The 26,529-nt window shown below is 35.3% G+C and overlaps 5 protein-coding genes across 7 annotated transcripts; 4 read left to right on the top strand and 1 right to left on the bottom strand.

Moving 5' to 3' along the window:
• The first annotated feature begins 1,091 nt into the window (after positions 1–1,091).
• LOC148207984 (jacalin-related lectin 3-like) lies at positions 1,092–7,160 on the top strand. Its single transcript, XM_088119652.1, has 5 exons — positions 1,092–1,207; positions 1,293–1,517; positions 1,674–1,933; positions 5,837–6,089; positions 6,704–7,160. The coding sequence occupies exons 1-5, from the start codon at positions 1,205–1,207 to the stop codon at positions 6,971–6,973; spliced, it is 1,011 nt and encodes a 336-aa protein (XP_087975778.1). The 5' UTR covers positions 1,092–1,204; the 3' UTR covers positions 6,974–7,160.
• Positions 1,942–4,681, top strand: LOC111022616 (uncharacterized). Its single transcript, XM_022299826.2, has one exon. It carries the CDS (start codon positions 2,681–2,683, stop codon positions 4,679–4,681), a length of 2,001 nt encoding a protein of 666 aa, XP_022155518.1. The 5' UTR covers positions 1,942–2,680.
• An 80-nt stretch (positions 7,161–7,240) lies between the features above and the next one.
• Positions 7,241–10,855, top strand: LOC111022535 (uncharacterized). 3 transcript variants are annotated; one of them, XM_088119642.1, is made up of 4 exons: positions 7,241–7,784; positions 8,130–8,675; positions 8,889–10,212; positions 10,440–10,855. In XM_088119642.1, the coding sequence occupies exons 2-4, from the start codon at positions 8,150–8,152 to the stop codon at positions 10,573–10,575; spliced, it is 1,986 nt and encodes a 661-aa protein (XP_087975768.1). In that variant the 5' UTR covers positions 7,241–7,784; positions 8,130–8,149; the 3' UTR covers positions 10,576–10,855. The 3 variants fall into 3 exon arrangements, with proteins under 3 accessions (XP_087975768.1, XP_022155419.1, XP_087975767.1); XM_022299727.2 differs by having other exon boundaries at positions 8,130–10,212; XM_088119641.1 differs by lacking the exon at positions 7,241–7,784 and adding an exon at positions 7,811–7,984 and having other exon boundaries at positions 8,130–10,212.
• Positions 10,856–11,385: 530 nt separating this feature from the next.
• LOC111008958 (mannose/glucose-specific lectin) lies at positions 11,386–17,873 on the top strand. Its single transcript, XM_088119645.1, has 11 exons — positions 11,386–11,605; positions 11,689–11,904; positions 11,990–12,243; positions 12,320–12,521; positions 12,676–12,929; positions 13,508–13,736; positions 13,821–14,060; positions 16,016–16,207; positions 16,312–16,562; positions 17,061–17,259; positions 17,343–17,873. Exons 1-11 carry the CDS (start codon positions 11,603–11,605, stop codon positions 17,598–17,600), a joined length of 2,298 nt encoding a protein of 765 aa, XP_087975771.1. The 5' UTR covers positions 11,386–11,602; the 3' UTR covers positions 17,601–17,873.
• A 170-nt stretch (positions 17,874–18,043) lies between these two features.
• On the bottom strand, positions 18,044–20,952 carry LOC111013047 (tubby-like F-box protein 5). The gene is made up of 5 exons (XM_022287406.2): positions 20,546–20,952; positions 19,855–20,233; positions 19,658–19,745; positions 18,961–19,093; positions 18,044–18,859 (listed from the first exon to the last, which is right to left on the bottom strand). The coding sequence occupies exons 2-5, from the start codon at positions 20,209–20,211 to the stop codon at positions 18,208–18,210; spliced, it is 1,230 nt and encodes a 409-aa protein (XP_022143098.1). The 5' UTR covers positions 20,212–20,233; positions 20,546–20,952; the 3' UTR covers positions 18,044–18,207.
• Between the last annotated feature and the right edge of the window lie 5,577 nt (positions 20,953–26,529).

Here is a 26,529-nt window from a genome sequence, read left to right as displayed (position 1 = left end):
GTATATATTATATGCAGAGAATAATAAAATTGTTTTAATTTCTCCCCGAAAAAATAAAATTGTTTTAATGTATATATATATTATAAAAAAGTGAGGTAGGACAAACAATGGAATAGAGAACATATTTCCAATCCCAGTTATCATTAGATATGGCAACAGAAAGAAAACATTTATAAATATTTTAATTCTTTAAAAAATATAAACTTTTTCAAAGAAAGAAAAAAAATGGATAATTGGTTTATTGTGCTTGGAATTTTTTTTAATTTAAGTATTTATAAAAATTAACATAGATTAATGTAATTATATATAAAGATTATTAAAATGACTAAAATATTAAATGGGGTGCGACCCTACCGAGTATGGTACCAACGAAGATCAAGTCCTGCGAGTTGTTTTTTTTGTTTTTTTCTTCTTCACCAAAGAAATTTCAAATTTATTTTTGTTTCCTGAATTTTTGAATTTTCTACCCCAATGGGCGATGGGCATGTTTTAATTAATTTTTAAATAAAAAACGAGTATGTCTTTTTTTTTAGTACAATATACATGCTCGCTTTGATATTAGTCGGACTAATTTTAAAATAATGTGTTTTTCTAAAAAATCATATTCTTACAATAGAGTAATAATCAAATTAATTTTTTTATATGATAGGCGGTATGATAAGATTATACATATTATAATTTATTATTAAAAATTTTACTTTTTGAAATTTATCACCATTGTTTAATTAATGATAACAAATACAATTATTATAAACCAGTTGTCTTATTTATGTATGTATATATTATTTATGTATGTATATATATATATACATATAGTGTATGATTACTTAACTTTTAATTATAATTGGCACGTACTCAATGGAGGTTCAATCTCTAGTATCTCCAAATTATTGTACTGAAAAAATATGTAAATTAATTAATTAAAATTTTGGAGCAAACTTGACCAAATAGGAGAGGCAGAGTTAACTAAAGAGATCGTGGGCGTCTCTCTTACCTCTACAGCAAGAACGATGCAACAAACTCGTTGACAATTCATAAGAGGAATATATATATATATATATATATATTCATTTCTTTTCTTATTAAAAAAATAATATATATTTTGGTCGACAGCTTGGATCAACAAGTTGGTTCCCAGTTAGATGTTATATTTCACAAAAATTTGTTGTGTTTCTCCCAAATCCCAATCTTTAGCTAACAGAAAATGGTAGGAGATGACGACGTGTCGGTTTCTGTATGTCTTGTGCTGTTGGTTAAAATTGGCTGAGTGAGGTTGACGTTGTTTGGTGCAGGCAACAGACGAAAGGCGAGGCAGAACGTTGTCGTTTAAAGCGCAAGGAGGTGTGGGTGGCCGCAGTTGGGACGACGGATCGGTTTACTCCACCATCAAAGCCATCAAAATTTTCTATGGAGGAGAGTGTATCGACGCCATTCAGATCCGATACGTTGACAACCATGGCAACCCAATTTGGCTTGGCAAGCATGGCGGAAACGAGGGCGAACAAAATTTCATCCTGGTATTTCTATCTTTCAGACCTAAAAATCACTTTTACCCGTGCCGAAATCAATTCTATTTTAAAATAGAATGCATAGCAAGGACTCGAAGGATCCAAATTTTGTCAAATTCTGTCATTAGACTTTATATCTCTTTTTCTAAACTCATTTTCAAACAGGTTGATCTAAACTATCCCGATGAGTATCTTATTTCAATTCATGGTTGCTGCGGCTATATAGGAACATATAAGGTCATTTTCTCACTCACTTTTGAAACCAACCAACGAACTTTGGGTCCCTATGGAGCTGAAGGTGGAACCAGGTTTTCGTTCCCGACTACCGGACTCAAGATCGTCGGCTTTCATGGGAGGTGTGATTGGTACCTTGATGCAATTGGATTCCACTTCCTTCCGATATCTCAATCCCAAAAAGTAGAGTTGTAAACTCATATCTACGTTTCTCAAAGAAGCACGAGAATTTGAATCTCCCACTGCAAAAGAAAAAGTTGAAGCATCCAACTAAATTTGTGTTAGGCATATGCACTTGTATTTCATGAATGTAAATTCTTTATACAAATAATTGAGTTTCCATTCAACTCACTAAACTTCTCATATTAATTTGAAATATTTAACTTCTTTTTTTTTCTTTACGATTTTCAATATTAAATAGTATCCTTTCACGTTAAGATGAGATCGAGCATTGAATGCTTCTCGATCACAGCACATGAACTTGGACTTTTCGATTCCAAGTAGATGGGTGTGGAACCGCTGATCCTTATATCTGTACCATTTCTTCTTTAATATCTGTCTCCAATTATTTTTTTACCATTTATCCAATAAATTCGGAATAGAGATCCTTTCTCTTTATAAATAAAATAAATTCAGACATCAGTTATTCAAAATTCAAAAACGAAAATTCTTTAAAATTAAAAGACTAAATAGACTCAATATATAACCACAGCAAGCCCAACACATAGACTTTATGGAAAAAAAAATATCATAAATACAACTGTAAAAATATATATATTAAGTGATGAAAAGCGAATGATCAAATACCAACAGCATTTTAATGTGGGTTCCAGAAAAGAAATGCGTTGGTGTTGACTATGTTATTTACAAAACTATAATAATTTGATTGAAATGAAACCTGGTTGATTTGATGCAGTGCAGAAGAGGAATTTGGAGAGATGGTGAAGTTGAAGCTTTTGGAAGAGCCGCACCCGCACCCATTGACCTTCATGGAAGGAAGAATAAACTGCCGAGAAGGCATGTTGTGCTGTGGCTGCAACAAAGAATTGTATCCCCCAGCTTTCATTTGCTCCACCTGCAACTTCTATATTCATCAATCCTGCATCCACCTTCCTCCTCTACTCCGCAGCCGATTTCACCCCAACCATCTTCTTTCTCATGCCGCTATCAACCACGACCATTGCCATTGCTGCTGGCAGCGGCCCCGCGATTGCATCTACACCTGCTCCCCATGCGGTTTTGTCATCGACATCAAATGCGCTATCTCAGACACAAAACAGAGCGGTTTGCAATTGGTGGCCGGCCAAACATATCAACATTTCACCCATCCACATCCATTGATCCTCGAGGAGCAGATCACTGGGAGGAGGAAGTTGGTTGTTTGCCATCTTTGTGAGATGCTCCTTGTTTCGGGTCCTACTTACTTCTGCCCTATCTGTGATATCCGCTTTCATAAAGCCTGTGCCGAGCTGCCGCGTGAGAAATTGCATCTCGAACTCCACCCCCACCCGCTGTTTCTTTTTCCCCATCGCTGGGATGAACCATTCTGCCATACCTGCAAGAACCGATGCTCGTCGTTCGTGTACAATTGTGTTGAATGTGATTTCAATCTCCATGTAACGTGTCTGTTATCTTCACATCACAAACACTATTTCACCAGATTCCGGAATAGAATGGGGTTTCAGTGCCTGTTATGTGGTTGGAATAGCTATGATTTTCCGTGGTTCTGTACCATCTGCCATCTTTTGGCTCACAAGGAATGCGCTGAGTTGCCATTGTCCCTCCGGGTTGTAGGACACGAGTGTTCTCTCAGTTTCAAATACTCTCACCCGAACAATTTACGCTGCGAAATCTGCAGAAAGAAAGTCGAACCGCAGTTTGCAGCATACAATTGTTCTAAATGCAGCTATGTCATTCATTTGAGCTGTGCTGCAAAGAAAATGTTTGAAGAAGTTGGTGCTGTTTTGCCCTTCAACGGCATCACCAGCCTAAGAGATGGGGCTTCAGCCATCCACATTCTGGATTCAAATTGTGAACATGAGTTAGTCCTCTACAACCAAGAGGAAGAGGATGGCAATGGCAATGGCAATGGCAATGGCAATGTCAATGATGATAACCGCTGCCACGGTTGTATGCGACACATCTCAGCCGCTATGCCATATTACGGTTGTGTGAACTGCGATCTCTTTCTCCACAAAATCTGTGCTGATTTGCCAGTAATGAATTGGCACTTGCTTCACCAACATCCTTTAACCCTCATTCCAACCCAAGATGTCGTATTCCAGTGTAATGCTTGTCTGCAGTTCTGCCATGGCTGCTATGCCTACCACTGCGAAGAATGTCGCTTCATGCTCGACATACGATGCGCTCTGACCCCAACCAAGCAATTCAAGCATCCAAGCCACCGGCATTTGCTGTCTCTTGCACAGTACAACATGGTGAATCAAACATGTCATGGCTGTGGCCAAAGCAACAACACGGTGTTCGAATGCCACGATGGCTGCTGCAGCAACTTCTCTTTGGACTACAGATGCGCAACTCTACCGCTCCAAGCAAGAAGCAGGTACGATGCTCATTTTTTGGATCTGAGTTTCTCTGCGGAAGACGAAAGCGGGGAATATTACTGTGATGTATGCGAAGAAGAGAGGAATCCCAGCGTGTGTTTTTACCACTGCAAGATGTGCCAATTCGCTGTCCACATTGAGTGTGTTCTTGGGGAATATCCATGGCTCAAGTACGGATTATATGAAACTCACAGGCATCCGTTGGCTCTGGTGGCAGAGGGGAAGATGAATTTCTCTCCTTGTGGGCACTGTGGGAAATCTTGTGCCGGAAACTTGGCCTATGAATGCCGCCGCTGCAAGTTCAATGTCCACGCTGTTGGGCAATGTTACCACAAACAGATTCTCCAAGGCAAAATAATTTTCGACATCAAGTGATCAATTTTGTAGCAACCATAATCTCATGTGGTTGGCTTGTAGTGACAATCTCAAATTCCATAAAGAAATTTGATCATACGCTCGACTTCCAAGAACTAATCGGAAATAATAGAAGGACGAAAAAGAAAGGAATCGAACGGAACCTAGAAAAGACACAATTTCAATCTCATCTCGCTCCCTTCGAGTTCGATATTGTGTTTCGATTAACATTGTGATTAATACAATTTTAACCTAAAACCTCTCCCTAAACCTCCAACTCTTTGAAATCCAGCATCCTAATTCCCAACTGCAGGCGTTACACCAATCATCAAATAGCGTCAAAAGCCAAACGAAGAAAAGGAATTAACAAAGAAAGACAATTACCAGAAATCTGTCTTTGTTGGTAAAAATATATATACGCAGTAATATAAAATATCACTGATTCTCAAGCAATAGCAATCCACATGGTCTAATTAGTATTTTTTCCATAACTGTGTCACAGTTTTATCAATGCAATAAAGAAAATACGAGATAGGGATAGAAAACAAACAATACAGTCCAATATCTCACTTTCTTCTCTCTTCTTTCTCTCTGCCGGTAAAAATGGCCACCGCTCCCCCTTTTTTTGCTTCTGTGTTAATCTATCGGGTGGGTGGTAAAATAAACTTCATATATATATTTAAAGAAAGAGGGCAACATACTTCATGGAGAAGAAAGAAATAATTGGGCTTTTACGTGTGTTTGGCCCAATAATTATGCTACAGTAATTTATACAACATTTCTTTTAGTTTTTGTCTCCATTCCCAACAGTCTTCTCCTGAGCCGCTGAAAATTTCAGATTAAGATATAACTTCTCTGCAAATTGATTGATTATCATCGGAAATTATCAGGTGATTAATTAGATTTAAGAATTAGAAAAAAACTACTAGGTTAGAAAAATCTCCCCCATCATGAAAATTTGTGGTTAGAAATAGAATGGTAAAACGTGTGGCTCAGCTAAACTTGATTTTGGATGAGTACACAGTAGTGTACTTTTGTTGTTCACATGATCAACTTTTGATTCCATCTCAATCTCTCTCTCTCTACTCTCTACTTAAAAAAATATAGAATGGTAATCAATTAGATTTAAGAATAAGATGAAATTAATATGAATTATTACAATATGAGATATTGAAGTATTGGGAATATGGGCGATATGCAGGGAGGTGGAAAAGAAGGTGAAGAGGGGGAGGGGTGGAGGAAGTCGGTGATGTCGGTGGGACGGCACGGCGGCGTCGGAGGAGACGAATGGGACGACGGCGTCTTCTCGGCGATAAAGCAAGTGGAGATTACTTACGGATATGGACGCATCGATTCCATTCGGACTGAGTATGAGGACAATGGTTGGTCAGATAGGCATGGCGGAAATGTTGGCAACACTCTCGCTTCGGTAATCTTCATCTTCATCTTCATCTTCATCTTCATCTTCATCTTCTAAGAATTAAGAATAAGAATTTGGTAGAGATCGAGAGACGGGTAATTAGGGGGTTTTTGTATCTTAATTTTGATTCCAACCTTTTTTATACGATAAAATAATCTCTTATTTATATTTTGGAACAAATGGGAAATGAAAAGAACAAAAGTTAAACTTGTTTTAGACCTTTTAAAAAAACTTGTTTGAATTGTTTTCAAAATTTTTATACAATTTTGAGAATTGATCTATGCATGGAGTAGACTAAAGAATACAAAATTATTTCGAATTACATGATATGAGTTGAGATTCCAAATTTTATGTAACAACATCTACGTAGTTTGGGCCTTCTTCAAATTGTTTAGATTAAAGATATGCAATACTCTCTATTAGATGGGAATAGGAGGCTATAGACACACCACAAATTGAAAATTTATGGGTCCTAATTAGATCACCTATTTTACGAATACAAGTTACCATAAATTGTTACTCGTTCAATAAATTGATTTAATTAATTCCAATACAAAAAACGTAATTAGTTGCATAATGTTTAGATTTGTAAACGACAAATAATTAAAAAAGGAAAATCTCAGGTGGTGCTGGAGTATCCAGATGAGTACCTAGTTTCAATTCATGGATACATGGGCGAAGTTTCAGGCCACTATCTGATTCGATCACTCACTTTTGAAAGCAACAAAAGGATTCATGGGCCATATGGTGATGAAGAAGGAACAAGCTTTTGGTTTCCGACAACGACGCCGGCTAAGATCGTTGGTTTTCATGGCACGTCCGGTTGGCACCTCGACTCTATTGGGATCAAAGTTGTCCCAATTCTGAACATCAACCCCAAAACCCTCAATTAACTCATCAATTCCCACTTGTACGATTTCAATCTACTCCTTATCAATTATTAATGTTGTCCAATTAAATGGTGGTTGTTATGTCTTTCAAATTTAATACATGTCCTAACTCTCGAGAAACTCATAAATATCCAAAAAAAAAAAAAAATAACAAATAAAAAATTGATGCAGTTTTTTCTTTTCTTCTAAATCTAAGTCTTTTCGAATTCCTAGACCGTAGACTCATTTAATAATTTTTCCACCTTCTAGTATTTTTATTATCATATTTGAAGCTCAGAAGTGGGCTTAAGCTCAATCCAACCTTGATTTAAGGTCAATGTTTGATTCGTCCAATCTGATTCAACTCTTCCATAAATTTGATTTGATATATATCTTTGTTCTTTAGATTAGGCCAGCTATGAACTAGTCCATTTAAACCGCTAATTCAATAATTATATCGATTTTTTCTTTTGTTGTAATATTTTTCTTTTTCAAATATATCGATTTTTTAAAAGTAATTTTTTTTGCCATAAAATAACTAAATGTATTTTTTAAAAGACAATAACTTAATATTCTCAATCATTAGCATATATCTCCAATAAAAGACTGTGAGTTACGTGTTATATTTAAAAAAGAATTAATAATTTGTTGAAGAAGAAAAACAAAATAAAAGTCTATTGAGTTTTATGTGTGGCTCAGCGCAAATCTCACTCTCTGATTTTCTTTCACTCTCTCCCAAGTCAAGTCCATGTCCACTACCCGCTCTTCGCTCTTTGCTCTTTACTCTTTCTCACAGTAACAATGGAGGCCAAAGACGAGTCAGTGTAAATTAAAGGTGAGTTTCTCGTTCCATACCATAAGTTTCCCAAATATGCAATTTCTTCGCTGTGTCTTTTACTTGTTTATTTTCTAAATGATTCAAAACTAAAGTTGATGGTAACTTAGTGGTACCAAATGTGGTGGGATTAATGAGGTGGGATGATGAGTTCTAAATTTAGGAGAGCACTGCCTTAATGGAGTAGTGGGTCTAGTTAGGTCCGGTAAATGCTATTTATGTTATCATTGTAAGCTTATTGTATTAGGTTTGCCTGTGGATTTAGCTTTTTCATAGTTCCATGGTCCATTCGCCACATTTTCTCACCCGTTTCTTTCTCATAATTGAATAATATGTGCTGATTAGGTTGCAGTCCACCAACAAGAATGTTGAAGCTGGAAACATTGGTTAAGGAGATGAAATCAGAGACCAAAACGGAGTTTGATATTGTGAAGAACCGGCACGAGCACCCATTGATGTTCTACAGGTATGGAAAATTCGACGGCGACGTTTGCTGCTCGAGATGCCACAAACCATGGTCTCCACCGGCGTTCAGCTGCTCCGATTGCAATTTCCATCTCCATCAATCGTGCATCGAATTCCCTTTGGAAATCCACACCCCCTTCCATCCCCATCACGACGGTCCTCTGTTTATCACCGAGAGCAACAACTCTTGCAACTGCTGCTCCCAAAAGCCATTCGGAAAACTTTACGAATGCCGCTATTGCAGCTTCATAATCGACCTTCAATGCGCCATCGTCGATACTAAAGCCAGCGGCTTACAACAGATACCGGGCGGTACCGGACAGTATCGACATTTCGCCCATCCCCATCCATTAACTTTTCAGCAACAGCAACAGAGGATACACAAAAAAGTTGTTTGCCTTGTGTGCCAACTGCTTATAACTTCAGGTTCTACTTCTACTTACTTTTGCGCTCGTTCTGATTCCTATTTTCACAAACAATGTGCTGAGCTGCATCGAGAGATTCTAAATCTTGATTTTCACGAGCATTCCCTGTTTCTTTTTCCCCGACCAATTAAGAAGAGTTTTTGCTATAGTTGCACAAACGAATGCACCAAATTCTTATACTCCTGCCCATCCTGTGATTTCAATCTTCATGTAGCGTGTTTGTCATCCTTCAAACACCAACACGACTTCACCAATTTCCGCAAGTTGTTTCCTTATGACTGCCAATTATGTGGCAGGCCAGGGGGTGATGAATTTCCTTGGTATTGTAGCATCTGCCAACTTTTCGCCCATAAAAAATGTGCAACTCTCAAAATGTCTGAATATGATGATGATCATCATCATCCATCCACACATTCTTCATCCCACGATTCTGACATTGGTGCTTTGGTGGAGAAAGAAAATGGGGTACTTGCACATTTTAGCCATGAGCATGACTTGACCCTTTGCTCCAGTGAGGATATGGATAGGATTTGTGATGGGTGCATGCAATACATATCAAATCAATCTCAATCTTATGGCTGTTCAAAGTGCGGCTTCCATCTACACCAAGAATGTGCAAGATTGCCAAGACGACACAAGAATTCCTCACTCCATGAGCACGAGTTGAGTATGATTTATATCCCAAATGTTGTATTCTCCTGTGCTGTTTGTGTTCAATATTGTCATGGCTTCGCCTATCACTGTGCAAAATGCCACTATGCCATTGACATTCGATGTGCTGCAATTACAATCCCATTTACACATTCAAGTCATCTTCATCCTCTGTTTCCTCACAATGGGAAAAAAGGACACAAGTGCCAAGGTTGTGGGGAGGGGCTGCAGTACAAACAAGCCTTTGGATGTGATGGCTGCAAATTTTATTTGGATGCAAGATGCGCACATCTACCAACTATAGTAAGAAATAGATTTGATGAACATCCTTTGATCCTCACCTTTGTGAATGTGCCTTTAGCAGTGGGAAAATTGTACTACGAACGTTATTTAAAACCTTGGTATGAAGATGTAGATGAAGATGAAGAGAGTGACGAATATTTCCCTGATGATAGTAGTTGTGAAGATGATGAGGAGAATTACCGTTACCTTTTTGACGGAGTAAGTGAGGAAAGTGATAAATATTTTTGTGATATTTGTGAAGAAGAGAGAATGGCAGATGGGGCATTCTACTGGTGCAGGTTGTGTAGTTTTGCTGCACATCCAAGATGTGTTATTGGGGATTATCCATTTTTGAAATCGGCAAAGTTTGAAGATCATCAGCACCCACTGAGGCTGGTGAAAGAGGGCAAAAAGGGGTACTCGGCTTGTGGTGCGTGCGCCAAATCTTGCGATGGCAAATTAGCCTTTGAATGCGGGCGTTGCAAGTTCAGTGTGCATGCATTTGGGCCATGTTACCACCACCAGCTTACACAATCCCGAATGACTTTCGTTATGCCTTCTCTTCGCGATCGTTCGATTCATGTCTGCCTAGCCCCACATGAAAGGTATGCAGTAGGCACGATGCTCTAATATCATATGAATATTCATGAAGTTTCATCTCAAAACTAATTAATTATGAGAGGAGCAGTTCATATATATTATAAACTTTTGTTAAATTCTTGAAGTTTTCAAGGTGGGAGCTTTAACATTCATTAAAAAAAAGAATGGAAATATATGATAGTCTTCTTATATACGGTAGACTAACATAATTTTTTTCTTTTCTGGTATGTAGAAAGGGGACCAAGCTCACTTCAGTGCATAACTTCGAGGCAGAGTTGGGAAGTCTTTCTCGGAAAATCAAAAATGAGTTTTTACGTGATCTTCCAGGCTTAGAGAGAGCTTATTTCAAGTATAAGCAACATAAATAATCATCTAATGCCTATGAATCTAAGAGTGTCCTATGTGAATATAGGAATTCAAAATTGGCATCAGATATCTAATCCAACCGGAGGAAAAGAAATATCGAATGAAACTATCACAATATGGCGCCCCCTAATAAGTGTTGGATGTAAATTCGAAATCTTTATTGCCAAACTAATAATTATTTGATATAAATTAGAGATATTTCGTAGCGTTCATAAATCCAACTAAGAAGGTTTATTATCGATAATAGATCCTCGGACCCAATGCGGATCCAATGCAAATCCATTTTAAACATGAATTTTCTACTTAGCCTTGTAGTGTAGTGATAACCATAATATCATATATATGGTTGGATTTGTAGTGCAAATCTAAGAAAGTAGAATCGAATTATTTTCGTACGCACCTCCCCTCCTACTATGTTTACATTTACAATTAATCCAACTTAATCGAATCCTAAAACCTCTTTTGCCCTCTTTTTTTAGTACAACACGTGAGACAGGGAGATTCGAACTCGTGACCTACGACTATAAGTCCCTTTTAACTTTTTATTTTTATTTTATATCATAAGTCTCTTAACTTATACTATATTTAGGTTAGCTATTTTTTTTAATTAGTACAAAATGTTTGTAAAGATGAACTTAACTCAACTGTAACCATTAAAGTACGAGTCGATACTCATTCGTGCCTTGGTTATTTTTAACAAAATAAAAGAACAACTAGGAAAAAAAAATTAGTAAAAAGAATTTGAAGGAAAATTCTTCTTCATACTTCTCTTTTATCGTATTTAACGGGATTCCATCCCCCCAAAGAAGGTAATGAAAGGAATCGAATCCAAGAAAGTAGAATCGTCAAAATTTTCTCCCATGGATCAGAGTCACCGATGTGGGTCTCCACTCGTAAACTCTTCTTTCTCCACGCCTTCTGTACTGTGTTCAAATTTACCGTCAATCCAATTTAATCCTGAAACCAAACCTTATTATTTCGTCTGATCCTTGTCGCTAATCCTGATTTTGCAGTCGCTACTAACAAAGGATGGTAAGTATTAGCTGTGTTAAGAAAAAAACGATTACGATGAAGTTGCAGACAATTTCTGATTCACCGTTTTTTTGTTGGTGTAGGAAGACGACGATGGTTCCCCGAAGACGACGGTGAAGATTGAGATTCGTGGGGCCGAAGAAGGTGGGAGTCCTTGGAATGACGGAGTTTATTCCACCGTCAGACGCATTCTGATTAATCACAGAGAGTGGATCTGTTCAATTCATGTTGAGTATGATAAGAATGGGAAATCAGATTGGGGTTCCAAGCATGGCGGAAACGAAGGTTACACTTCTGAGGTATTCACCAAACCTTAAATTGAATCGCGATTGCATGAATTTGTCTAATTCTTTAGTTTTTTCTTCAACCGACTGATGATTGTAGGTTGTTTTAGATTATCCGAACGAGTATTTAATTTCAATCTGTGGCTACTACGGCGACATACGCAAGTGGAGAATTTCAGCCGATGTGATTCGTTCCTTGACTCTCCACACCAATAGAAAAACTTATGGCCCATTTGGGATGGAAGAGGGGACCAAATTTTCATTCCCAGTTATGGGGGCGAAGATAGTCGGCTTCCATGGCAGGTGTGGTTGGTTCCTCGATGCGATTGGACTCTACATACAGCCAATTCCAAAGTGCGTTTATAATCTTCTACTTTGTATGCTGCAAAAATATGAGCACGAATGAATTCATTTGGATTCTCTTATGCAGAAACCAGCTCAAGAACTTCAGTTTGGCACCGTGTGGAGGCAAAGGTGGGGATCCTTGGGAGTGTGTTTTTCGGGCGATCAGACAGCTGGTGATTAGTCATGAACTATGGATCCACTCCATTCAAATGCAATATGAGGATAAGAATGGGAAGTTGGTATGGTCCAAGAAGCATGGTAGCAGAGATGGAAGCTCCAGATCAGAGGTTAGCCCAAATTCCCTGTTAAATTACTTTGCCCATAACTTGTTTGTTGAAATTCCTGACATGGGTAATCCTTAGCAATTTAGAACAATTTAAAGGGGAAAAAAAGCAGAGAAGTAGAATTGAATGAAGTCATGGGATTCAAATGGAATTGTAGGTTGTGCTAGAATTTCCAGACGAGTATTTTGTTTCGGTTCATGGCTACTATGGTGACTTACATAATTTCGGAAATGCGGCCACTGTGATTCGATCGTTGACTCTAGAAACTAATAGAAGAACTTATGGGCCATTTGGAGTTGAGGATGGAACCAAATTTTCGTTTCCAGTCATGGGGACGAAAATTGTGGGCTTCCATGGAAGATCTGGTTGGTACCTTGATGCAATTGGACTCTACTTGGGAACACCTCAAAAGTATGCCCATCTTTATTCTTTTAATTTTTTCGGGATACCATCTTCTATCTCTATGATGCAAAATATATAAGCAACTATATGTTACAGTTTTGCTAATTATATAAATCTATTTTGTCGTGTGTGTTACTTTTCAATTTTCTCTCGTTTTATCAAGTTTCAGTTTTGTTCTCTAAAAATTATATTTTTTCAATCAATGGATGTTAAAAAGCATGATGTGAATGGTTATCAATTCGATAATATTTTAAATTTGTTCATCTTCTATACTAACAATATTGTGTTATTAGAGGTACAAGTCATATAATGTTAGTAAGTTTGTTAAATCACTTTTATACTCTTACAAAATAATAAAATATATTGTGTGGTATTTCAAATATGCAAAATAGCAGATTCATGATCAGTTTCTACTTCTAAATTGTATTGTTTACATAAATCTAAAAATATATGGTATAAAGTAATATCATAGTTTTATTTTGTTATTTTTGTAGTTTGTTCTTGATATGAGAGCAAATATGGCCTACTCAACGGAATGAAGACTTAAATGGGTAATTACAATGAACTTATTGTTTCATTTCATGCAGAAGTAAGCCTGAGCCTCAATTGCAACTCGAGCCCGAACCCGAACACCGTAGCTTTGGACCGTATGGAGGTGTAGGTGGAGACTCATGGCATGAGACATTCTTTTCAATCAGACGGTTGGTGGTTCATCATGGATTGTGGATCGACTCCATTCAAATTGAATATGAAGCTGATAATGGGGCGATAATGTTGTCCAAGAAGCACGGTGGAAATGGAGGATCCCGATCAGAGGTTAACCAAAATCCTACTTTAGATTCTTTTGCCCATATTTTGTTTAGGAAAATTCTCAACTTGTCTTTTGTATTGAAATCGCAGGTTGTTTTTGAATTTCCAGGTGAGCATCTCGTCTCGATTCATGGCTACTACAGTGATCTTCGTCAGTGGGGATCTACGGCCACTTTGATCCGATCATTAACTTTGAAAACCAACAAAAGAACTTATGGTCCATTCGGAGTTGAAGATGGAACCAAATTTTCATTTCCAACTATTGGGATGAAGATCATCGGCATCCATGGTAGATCTGGTCTTTATCTCGATGCCATTGGACTCCTCGGAGTGTTGATTCAATAATAGATTGTACGGTCATGTACTTTATTTGTGGAACCAATGTAAATAGTTATATTTTTTTTATTACTACAAGTGGGGTTGAGATTCAAACTCATAACTTCTTAGTTGGAAATTGGTCTTTAATCGGTTGATCAGCTATATTTAGGTTTACCATAATAATTTTATTGGCCGTGGTTTTTTAAAAAGAATTGTGATAATTAACGTAGAGAGAGGTAATTTTGCAAAATCAACTTTGGAATGAATTATAACTAAAAATTAAACACTCAACCTCTCGTATATAGAAAAATTGCAGTCATAAACATCAACGGAAAAATTAAATCTTTACAAATGAAAAGTTTGGATCCTTTTCCGCTCCTCATCAAATCTACCTTGCAAATTGCAATGATGGCGTTGTTGAATGAAATTGTATTATTTTATTGTAAAAAGCACAATCTTAATTAATAATTATAGTAAAAATAGCCGGCCCAATCCCAAACAAGCACCACATTTTAACGCCGGCTAATATTATATGATATTCGCCGGCGGTTGGCCCTTTACCTTTTCTACCCCTTCAAATTCTCCTTCCCTCGAAATTATATCTTCCTCGTTCCGAATCATAGCACTTCGCACTCACAAATCTACAAATAATAATAATAATAATAATAAATGGTATGCTAAATTCTATTTGGAAGCGATCGTGAAGTTTCAGTTAATTTTCTGATTCGACGTTTTCTTCCTGCAGGAACACGACGGTTACCGGAATCCGGCGGCGTGGGACGACGGAGTTTATTCGACGATCAGACGGCTCGTGGTTTACGAGAGAGAGTGGATCTGTTCAATTCAGATTGAATATGATCAGAATGGAGAATCAATTTGGTCCCCAAAACATGGTGGAAACGATGGTTCTATATCGGAGGTCAGTTAGAAGTGTTGAGGCAGAGCAATTTCACAGAAAGCGAATTTCAATTTATTTTGGTTTTTTTCTTTTATTTTCAGGTTGTTTTAGATTATCCAGATGAATATGTGATTTCAATTTATGGGTTCTATGGTGATTTACATAATTGGGGAATTGACGCCACTGTGATTCGATCGCTGACTTTGGAAACTAATTTAAGAAGTTATGGACCGTTTGGAGTTGAAGATGGAACTGAATTTTCATTCCCAATTACGGGGGCCAAAATCGTTGGCTTTCATGGCAACTCTGGTCGGTATCTCCACGCAATTGGAGTTCATGTTCAAACAACTCAAAAGTACGCTCATGCGTAACACTTTTGCTAAATCTTCTCCTTTTTGAGCTTTAATTTTCTTTTTATGTTTGAAATTATTAAACCGCTAAATTTTTCACAAATTGTTTTGTCCTGTCACAGGTGATATTTCACAAATATCTATTTTCCAAAATATTTGCAAATCTAAATTCCTAGGATTTTTAAATAAGTTTTTTCATTCCCAAATTGCTTTCAGTGTCATTTTTTTACATTTGTTATTATATTTTAAAATATATTCTTTCCCAGTAGAAATGGAGGGTAGTTTAATGCAAATACTGGTTAAATGATAATATTTTAATAAATAATTAAACAATTATAGTAACTAATCAATTCTCCTAATTTTTTAGCGATTCTTCTCTAAATTTTTGGACGTATATTATTTTTGTAGGGCTTATGATTTAGAGTTTTATTTATTTATTAAAATAAGAAATTGTCTTGGGTAGGTCGAGCATTTAAGATTTAAATTATTTATTAGAAAAAGAAATGATCCGTGGATAGTTTTGTAATTGTCACATATATCGATCATAAACAACCTTCTATTATCACAAATTTGTAAATAGTAGAGTTTTTAAATATTTATGTAATTAAATACCTAAATATGTTTAGTTACGTTATTATTCCTAAATTTCAAATATAAAATATATGACATAATAACTCAATATTCTCTCATGTAGAATTGGGCCTCAGCCTGAGGCCCAGCCCAAGCGCCTTGACTTGGGACAATATGGAGGCAACGGTGGAGATCACTGGGAAGAAACTTTTCACAGAATCCGACGGTTGGTGATTTATCATGGACTATGGATCGACTCCATTCAAATGGAATATGAAGACGAGAAAGGAAAATCGATATGGTCGGAGAAGCATGGTGGCGGTGGTGGCTTCCGATCAGAGGTTGGCCAAAATCTTTCATCAATTTCCTCTCTACCCATAATTTTTATAGGTTGAAATGCACAACAATAATTAATGGTTTGTTTTTTGAATTAAAAAATTTGTAGGTTGTTTTGGAATTGGATGAGCATCTTGTTCTAATTCATGGCTACTACAGCAATCTACGTAGGTGGGGCATTGATGCCACTGTGATTCGATCATTGACTCTGAAAACCAGTAAAAGAAGTTATGGGCCATTTGGGATCGAAGATGGAACCAAATTTTCATTTCCATTTACGGGGTTGAAAATCGTCGGCTTTCATGGAAGATCTAGCTTGTATCTTGATGCAATTGGCCTCTTCGTACGTGGATCTCAAATGTAAGCTTGCCATAAATTTTTTATGATACAAAATACAGAAATCAGAAATCAGAAATCTCTGCACAAATGCCAATTTGTTAATACATGATAATTAACACTGACTCGCTTTGGTAGGTATAAATATATTGTTATCTCTACAAAATATATAAACAACAAAGTAGAAAGTTTAATGTGAAATTATAACTCTCATTAATGAATTATGACTAGAGTTGAATATAATAGTAATTAAGAGCTTATTTTGATAAGATAGGGATATTCTTTATTTGTCATTGTGTTTCTTTCTTTTGGTTTTAGGCAAACATGGTATATATATGTATCATTTGAATTGATGAGAAACTAGGGAGAAAATTCCAATTTATCATGAATTGAGAGCAGGAGGCCTGGTTCGAATTCATGTATTGTCATTTCCTATCCATTTATATTCATTTCTACATTTCTGATCTTGTACAATTTTTCATATCCACGGGAGAACGTACTCTAACTCATCTGCTCACGCAGAAATGGTCCCGAGAAATATAGCTTGGGAGAATGTGGAGGAGAAGGCGGAGATCCTTGGAATGAGAGTTTTGAAAAAATGAAAAAGTTGGTGATTTATCATGGACTCTGGGTGGACTCCATTCAAATGGAATACGAGGATGAGAACCAGGAGTTGGTGTGGTCCGAGAAGCATGGTGGAAATGGAGGCTCTCCATCAGAGGTTAGCCCAAATCCTTCAATAATCTAAGTTTTTTCTTTTTCCTTTTTTCTAATGAATCAAATAATTGTCATGGAATATCGTAGGTTGTTCTGGATTTTCCAGATGAGCATGTTGTTACAATTCATGGATATTACGACGATGTACATTATTGGGGATATAATTGCACTGTGATTCGATCGTTGACTGTTGAAACCAACAAAAGAACTTATGGACCGTTTGGAGTTGAAGATGGAACCAAGTTCTCATTTCCAAGTGTTGGGATGAAGGTGGTTGGGATCCATGGTAGATCTGGCGTGTATCTTGATGCCATTGGACTCGATGCAATTCCAATTAAAGACTAGCCATGTATTTTGTTTCGAGGGAAAATAATTCAGTACTACGAGAGTACCATACTACCTTTTATTTAAAAGAAATTGACCTTATAAGTCATAACATCAATGCTAATGTGGTGAACGAAAGGAAATATGGTACTCGTAATACTACTAAGAATTTTCCCCTCTTCTAGTACTCATGTTGTGTATGTAGTTTTCAAGTAATATGGGATTTTTGTATGCATAAAAAAGTTTATATGTTAATAGAAAATTTAGGGAGAACAAACAAAATTAAAAATAAAATCATTGTAGCAAACATGTTCATTTTAAAATAGAAGTGATTTTGATATTAACCCAAGTAATTGTAGGCATACCAAATTACTCTCAAAATGCACCAAGTAAACTATGAAAAAGTGTTTTAATTTTAAAAGCATTTTTTTCAAAGTCATCCCAATCCCAAATACGCTAAAAGATGAAAAAAGATTTTTGGAGCTTGTGCTCATTTCATAATTTACTACCCAACCATCATCACAGAGATTGTTGCCTGATTACTGAATACAATGTCTAAAACGAAGCTTCTTCCCAAAATAATATATACAATTGGAAAATTTTGGAGCCAATTTGTTTTGAGTAATGGTCATTCACAGGCTGGTTTGGTATCGAAGCTACTCAGGCAAATTGCAAAGGCTTGGAAAGCTGAGAGAGGATACCGATAATCCATCGTGAAAATATCCTTCCCAATCTTTCCAAACTGCAGAATCACTTTCTCTTGCTCAGCTGCAGACACATTTTGATTCGTCTCCGCAGCAGCAACCAGCTGGAAGTTCTTTACCGATGCAACTGTGACACGCCCTTTGAAATTTAGGCACCAACACTGTAGCTGCTCATGCCATCTCGGAGATTTGTTCTTCAATACCAATGGAGCTATTGGTTCCTGAGGCTCCGGCGACTCGGTTATCGGCTTCTTTCCTTTGCAAACTGATGTGGAAGAATGATGCTCGTTCATACCGTCTTTAAACTCTGTTGGTGTTGGGGCAGTGCCACCCTCCTCGACCGCTGCAACCGGTATCGAATCCATGGTGCACCTCATTCTTCTGGGACCTCTGGTCCGGAGGATGTTGAGCTCGAACGCTACGGCAGCAACCTTATAGTTGGTCGCAGTTTTACTTGGACAGACCTGTTTCAAATGGATTCTTCTTTTTAATCTGCTAGTTCTACCAGTTCGCAATTTTTGGTCATGCGGAGGCTGACTGTCGTAAATTGAAAACTTGGTCCCCAGGAAATTTGACCTGATCAATCGTATCAACTTTCAGTTCATTGATTAAAAACAAAACAAACCGTCTGCAGTTCTCAGCAACATAAACCAGCGTAAGCTATGGCTATGGCTTACCTTAACTTTCCAATGTAATTGTTGCTTGCTCGAGAGAAATCGTCTGGAACTAACGATACAATGAACTGTGTATTTATTGCCCGCCGGATTCTTCTTGCAGTTAGCAACAGTTTACTTAGATTACCGGACAGGGCTGTAATTGAAATAAACAATCTGATTAATATATATCGTGTTGAGGCCACAGAAATTAGTGTATAACTTAGAAATTTTAGGGGAAGTTTTGCCTGAGTGAGAAGTTTATATCTATAATTTGTAAGAAGCGTGAAGCTTGAAAGTGAAAGGCGGGTTTCAAAAATCTAATTTTACCTTAGCAAACATGTAGCTTGAATAACTAAATCATATATCAAATTTATGCTCGACTTCACAACCTATTATATTAAAGGAACTTAACCCAACCTCCAAATAATGTTAATTAACATTGTCCCTTTAAACAAAGTGATGGCTTCGGCTCCACAACTTACTTCAAACTTCATCAAGAAAAAGGGCATTTGATTACATAAAAAATGATAGTGCAGCTGTTGCATATTCTGAAACACTTTGATTCGAAGCTTCAGCATGGCAACAACAAAAAAAGCTTTATTCTCTACGGAAATGAATTTCACAAAAAGGATGCGTAATCCACAATCTCGATGGAGAAGGGGTATTCTAGAGAGGCAAAAATCGTTGATAGAAAAAGAAAAAGAATAAAGAGAATTACCAGGGCTTAGCCCGAGATAGAGTCGAAACGTTGAAGTTGCCCTTTCTCTCTTAATGAAGCACTGGATTGGGGTGTCTCTTGGTCCCGGCTAATAAATTAAGTCAAAAACAGAGAAGAATTAGAGGTTAAAACTTTAAAGCCCCGGTTTCTTATGGAACTCAAAGACTACCTCGAAGGATTTGGGGGAAAATAAATACCTGCTTAAGAGAAATTGGGAACGTGATCCAGCCACACTGTTCGGGAGTTCTCACAACTTCCTTTGTAACCATCCGCCAAGACCGGCAAACTGAAGCACACGCAACAACATCCCGGCGGGAAGGCCAAGAGGTTTCCCTCGCTTCTACACGCTGAATTATGTCAAGGAGAAGCTCCGGAGGCAAATTTGCCCAACGGCTTTGTTCAAACGGAACCGGAAAAGAGGATGAAGGCTGCTCAGGCACAATATGCGACTTCCCGAGGTGACGCATTTGAACTCCCTCCCTCGATTTTCTCGATGTATTCCCACTGCCTTCTCGTATTTCACTCTGCTCACGAATTATGCCTCTCAGAGGCATCGCGATACCACTATTCCTTTCACTAATCACACACACACACAGACGATAGAAATTAATAACTCTGATTCAAACAGTTCCGACGAAACCAACGGAAAACAGCACCAGATACGCATAATACATCCATTCAAATTACCAAAATCCTAGATAAGTAGGTTCGTTGAGATAACAGATTAAACACGTTAAACGAACAGAAACACTAATCAAACGATGCGAAAGTAGAACCCGAAAGTTCAAATCTCGTTTGTTTCTCACATCTCCGATGCATTCAGAAACCTAAAATCAATAGACGAAGAAACAATAAGCAAACAGATGAAGAAAAGGATGAGCCGCGTACCGGAAAAATGAGAAGAACAGCGGGGGAAACCGCCGAGAGGACAAATATCCAAAAGATTCTGCGGAATTCGGAAGAACTTGATGGATCGAATCAGAGGAAATACAGCAAATAGTTTCTTCCCTCCACCTTCAATTCCCGTTTTAAATCGAAAGGGCAGCAATGTTTGAGGAAGAGAGAAATTGGAGAGGAGAGCTAGAGAAAATCTCCCTTGATTATTCCACAACGCTAAGTCGTCTCCTCGTCCTCAGTCCTCAGCACCGCCGCGGCCGCCGCCACCTCCTCCTCCGCTTCTCCGTCCCGGCGAGAGGTAGAGCCACAGAGCCACACACAAATATTCGATGTTTAGCCCTTTGGATCCCAAATTCTCATCGTCATCTTATTAATCGTTTTTTAACCACCCCGTTTCTCGATTCTCGTCCGTTAAACTCATAGGCTATTCTCCTGTGTAGCCGCTCACTCCGAAATGGTGGAGGCTTCTTATTGGTGGACTGCGTTGAGGTCCACGTTCCCTTGTAGTGGTCTGTCTGTAGGAAGTTCAATGCACGTTCTTGGTAATTGCAAGAAGGATGGCCCGGCCTCACGTGAAGTTACATTATTGAAAATAATAATATTCAACAAAAGGGTCTGAAAACATATTTTTGGAATCGTCAAAATGAATAATTTCACATCACTTTTAATAGTTTTAAAATAAATAGATAAGGTAAAAATACTCTCTTTTTAAAATATTAGTCATAAAGTAGTGAAATTTATAATTTAAAGTTATAAGATGTCTTTTACATTGGTTTAAGGGTGAAATATATCAAATTTTAATTTAAAATATGTAAAAGAATTGATTTAAATCAATACAACTTTTAATGTAAGTTTCAATATTTACAATTCCTCTACTCGACAAAAAATTCTTTACAATACTATTATAGTTTAAACATATTTCCTATTTCATGTACACTTAAATTATATATTTATATATTTAGTACAAACTTTAGCATAATTTTGTTGGTTAAGATATTAAAATTTTCATTTTTTAAGTAAAAAATCAAAAATCAAATCTCTTCCTTCAGATTTGTAATTTTATATCTTTTAAAAATATATGTATGTGGTCTTTTAATTTTATATCTATTTCATTTGTAAACTTTCTCAAGACATAATGTACCATTTTTTTAAAATGAAATGAGAGGACATAATCTTACATCATTATTTTGAGGGATTTTATATAATCATTTTTTGTGCTTCTATATTTTTAAAATTCCAAACATACCTGTAATTCAAAATGAATTTTCTTCCTATTTTTTTTTTAAATGTGTTTACTCTCAAATATGTCATAGATAAACATTTTAACTCCAACATTCATTTTAAAATAAGCATTTTAGGTTAAGATTTCAAAAGATAAAAACTTTAGTTGATCGTGGGATCTTATTCAAAATATTAAGATATAAATATAAATATATATATATATATGAGAGGAAAAATTCAAAACTTCACCCTTTTAGTAGATAATATATATCTTAATCGAATATTGATAATATGATAGAGATAATTAAAGACTAACATAATTCAAAATTTATTACACATGCTCAAACTTTCTAAGTTGGTGGATTGAGTTAAATAGAATATTCAAATATGCATTTTAATACTTTAGCCTTATTTTATTATTTGTAAGGGTGAAGAAAGACATTCAATAAAATGAGATATGGAAATGATTTTATAATTTAAAATAGTGGGGAATGAATGAGTGCAATGGAGGATATGTTGAAGCTCCGTAGGACATGTTTGGTTGTACTTATTTACAGCTTTTGCGTACACCCTCACATCTCATGTCTACATCCATGTCCATACATCTCCTTAACTCTACTTTTAATTTAATAAATAAATTCCTTTTAATTCCCATACACATGCCTTTTCTTATTTTCACAGAAAATAAAATAAATAATTTTTCCTTGATGCCCTTCCATTATTCGTTTTAATTAATCGTAATCTTGGTTTATTATCTTAATCAAAATGTTAGAAAGATATTTAATGAAAATGTTAAAAAAGTGATTAAACTATTAAAGATAGAGAAGTTATTACATGAACATTGAACAGAAAATCAGATAGAAAGAATGATTTGATTATAAACAGAAAAATAAAATTATTATTTATAAGATTAGACACGGACCAACGAATCATAAATATAATTACAAAAGAAAAGTAGGAAAAAAAAAGAAATAAAGAAAAATGGTCCTTATAGATCCTCATCATTGCGTGGAAGTAGGGCCCATATCACTCGATAGGCGAAACAAAATGGCACGGCAGTGTTGGTTAAACGCCACTCTGCTCCGGTTGGTGTTCAGTGCACCAATGGATATGTTTAACTGTAATCATTGCCGCCATACTTTCTTTAAATTCCCATACACACGCTTCCTTCACACGTGTACAACTTCTTGTAGATTCAAAATATCACTTTTTTGTCGATGTTAATTGTTAACATAATTCAACGAGGGTCAAAACGATAGCTCACTGATATTTGACATATACCGATCAAGAAAATGAAGTCTATTGATTCAACAATGGATAGGTTGACGATTCGAATTCTCGATCTTTTGATCGATAATACTTTAACCGGTTGAACTATGCCTAGATTGATATTAATATTTTTATCTAACATGCCACGAAACAAAATGTGCACAACACAATTGAATAATTTTTTTAATTAAATAAGGAAGTGAGTGCATCACCCAAAAGCCTATTTCACTTGAATAGTCATTTTCAAGCATAACTTATCTCTTGTCAAATTATATATTCATTGATGCCCTATGAATTATTTCTCTAATGCAAGTTATCCAAAATTACAAAAATATTTTTATTCATTTATGAAGTTTTTCCTAGAAACCACGAGAAAACTAAGAAATAATATATGTATACGATAATATTTAATAAATTTTATTATTTTCTATATTTTTCATCTTTAGGAATATCAATGCAAATAATACATTTATAGGTTTCTCATCACTTTTAACAAATAAATATTTATATACAATTGAAAGTACACGAAGTATGAATCCAAGAAACACAAAGTAGATTATATGTCGAAATATATTATATTTGGATAGAAAATAGTCATCAAGAATTAAATAAAAGTACCCATATTCATTTTGAATAACCATGGTCTCCGGATATCTTTTAAAAAATATTAGAAAATAATTTTTAATGTTGCGATGATTTTTGTATGTATGTAAATTATTTAAATTAGTATAATTTTTTTAAATGATTTTGTATATTTAAATCAGTATAATTTTTATAAAAAAAATCAGTATAATTAACTATAAAACAAGGGAAAAGCAGGCCGAGACATTAGAATAAAATAAAAAAATTAGTTGCACATCATCCATCAATGGTGCGGCGTGCCCTGTTTGGACCACGTGCGAGTGGACGTATGTATGACACGTCATGGTTAGTTAGAAATGGAATACCTACCATCCAATCTCCACGTCACACGTGTCCCAACATGCCCGTCATTTTATGAAAATCTTTTTTTACACCCTCGTACTTCATTGTACAATATATTATTTTTTATGAAACTTCGAGTAATGTTTTTTGAGTTAAATTAGTTTTAATTTTTGCCAAATTACAAACATCCTCCTACAAATTTTGTCATTTATTTTAAAAACACACATATGTACTTCAAAAGTTTCAATTACTACCGTTTAACTTTTTATAAATATTTTTATAATATTTTTAAAATATAAATTTTTCCTACAAAATATTTACTTAAACGTCTCTCTTTTAAGGTATTTGAAATGTTTATTAAAGTTTAAGATATTTTGAAAAGATAAAGAATATTTTTTTAAACCAATTACAAAGTTCAACGTATTTTTCACAATTTAGCCATTTTTAACTTTTGTCTTTACATGTTTAAAAAAGTTCATAATTATCCATATCTACTTACATTATAATTCATCAAATAAGAAACTTTTTTTTTTTTTTTTGGGTTTTCAATATATCAAGAAGAATAATAGGAATCACGCACGATAATTTATTTATTGATTTTCAAAATATTCTTGATGATGTAACACACGTCATTTTAATAACTTTAAAAGGTTTGATAACTCAAATTGGTTTCAAAATATGAATTTTGATTGCATTTTACCTTTTGAACGGAAAAAAATGTTAGATAATCTTGTTTTAAGGTTGAATTCACTCTTGAGTCCCAAAATCATTTTTTTTAATATTTACAAATGTCCGAATCAATTTGCACCTCAAAATCTCCTTACTATATTTGGTTACTAAAAATTATACAAATTAATTCCGAATAGATGGCTACTATAATTAACATCTATGTTTCATAAGAAAAAATAACTTATCGACACTTTTTGTCTAATTACTAATAATGTGTACCTTTGAAAAATTATATTTGACGATACTAACATCTTTGAAGTATAAGAATGAAATAAAAAATTAAATATAAATACTAATATTTTTAAAAAAAATCATATCACGTCACAAATATTATAAAGTTGAAATTCAAACTTGCAACCAACTATACTAGTGCTAAACCATATTAAAAAAAGAATTGATTTTCCATATTTAAGATTGTAGAAAAGACCCTAGAACGAAAAGATTTACATAAGTTTAAATAAACAGTGAAATAAAGAGGTCATCAAAATCAAATTAAATTAATTAGATAAGATAGGAGGAAGGATGGACAGTTGGGGAAGGTAGAAAAGAGACAAAGTGGGTAAAGTGGTGGCAGAGGGAGTCACAGCTGCACGTGCAAGCCCTTGCCTAGGTTTCAATAACCCTTACATAATGCGTGAGGAAAGCCACGTCGGATTATTATTATAATTATAATTATTATGATGTGCTGTCTGACAGATGATCAGCGTGGCATTGAGCCGGCCGGTCCGGTGCATGCCAGCTACGATTCTCTCAGTACCCCTGAGGGCAAAGGCTAAGGCTCCTCCACCGTGTGGCCCCCACCAAATTCTCTCCCTGCTGAGTTGTGAGGGTGACACTTTTTCTTTTCTTTTCTTTTTTTTTTTCGCAACTTGCAAGAAACATTTTTATTCAAATTTCTGTAAATTTATAATTTTATATAAACACTTCTGGTTTTTAAATAGTTGGTGATGTATGGGTTTTTGTGATTTTCGTAATTTGTGAAAATTACTCATCTATTTCTCGTCCATATTTTAAAAATTTTACTTTCACAAATTTAAATATTCCATTCTTATTTATGCCATTTTTTCAAATTCGTTCATAAATTTTTTGGAAAGATTCAATTTTTCTTTTTCTTTCATCTTTAGTGAACCTCCGAGAGAAGAAGATGTTTATTTTTAAGTCATTATTAATTTGGTAAATTTTATATTTTATATTTTATTTTAAAGATTAAGACATGTCTATCCATAAAATAAAAAATTTATAAATTTCACTTGATCAATTCATAGTGTTAGGAATCACAAATATATTGACAAAAGGTAAAATTAAACATCTCTTTTATAGTTTTGAAAAAAAAACGTTTTATATATTTTAATTACTTGAACATTATTGAATTAATTATTTAACGTTTTAATTAAGTAATTAATTTTGTTTGGTAACATTTTAATTAATTAAGTTACAACTTTTTTCTTTTCCCATTTTAAACAAAATCAAGTTTCCTTTTGCACAGGGGTTTATGAGCTGTTGACAAAATTTTCTAAGCGTGTTCTTCGATTTCATGCGACTCCGACGAGTGCACGTCTGAGTTCGGAGTTATGTTAACCTTTGAGAGCAACCGACGTACATACGATTTAACATCATGGTCGTACCGAAATTGCTTTCAAGATAGTGGTTTAACCGCGGCAAAACAATCGTTTTCATCTAATTTCCCTATCAGTTCCAACACAGAGTACCTTACTTAACCCATAATAAACGATCGCTATAGATAATACACCAATAAAAAGTATCATTTCACAAGTTACAAATTTGGTAATGTTAATTGATAATAAGAATTTATTAATAAAAAAACTTAAAAA

Source organism: Momordica charantia (assembly GCF_013281855.1).
Source record: "Momordica charantia cultivar OHB3-1 chromosome 11 unlocalized genomic scaffold, Mcharantia_2.0 BLBB01000011.1, whole genome shotgun sequence".
Lineage (NCBI taxonomy): Eukaryota > Viridiplantae > Streptophyta > Magnoliopsida > Cucurbitales > Cucurbitaceae > Momordica > Momordica charantia.
This window is presented reverse-complemented; position numbering and strand designations above follow the sequence as displayed.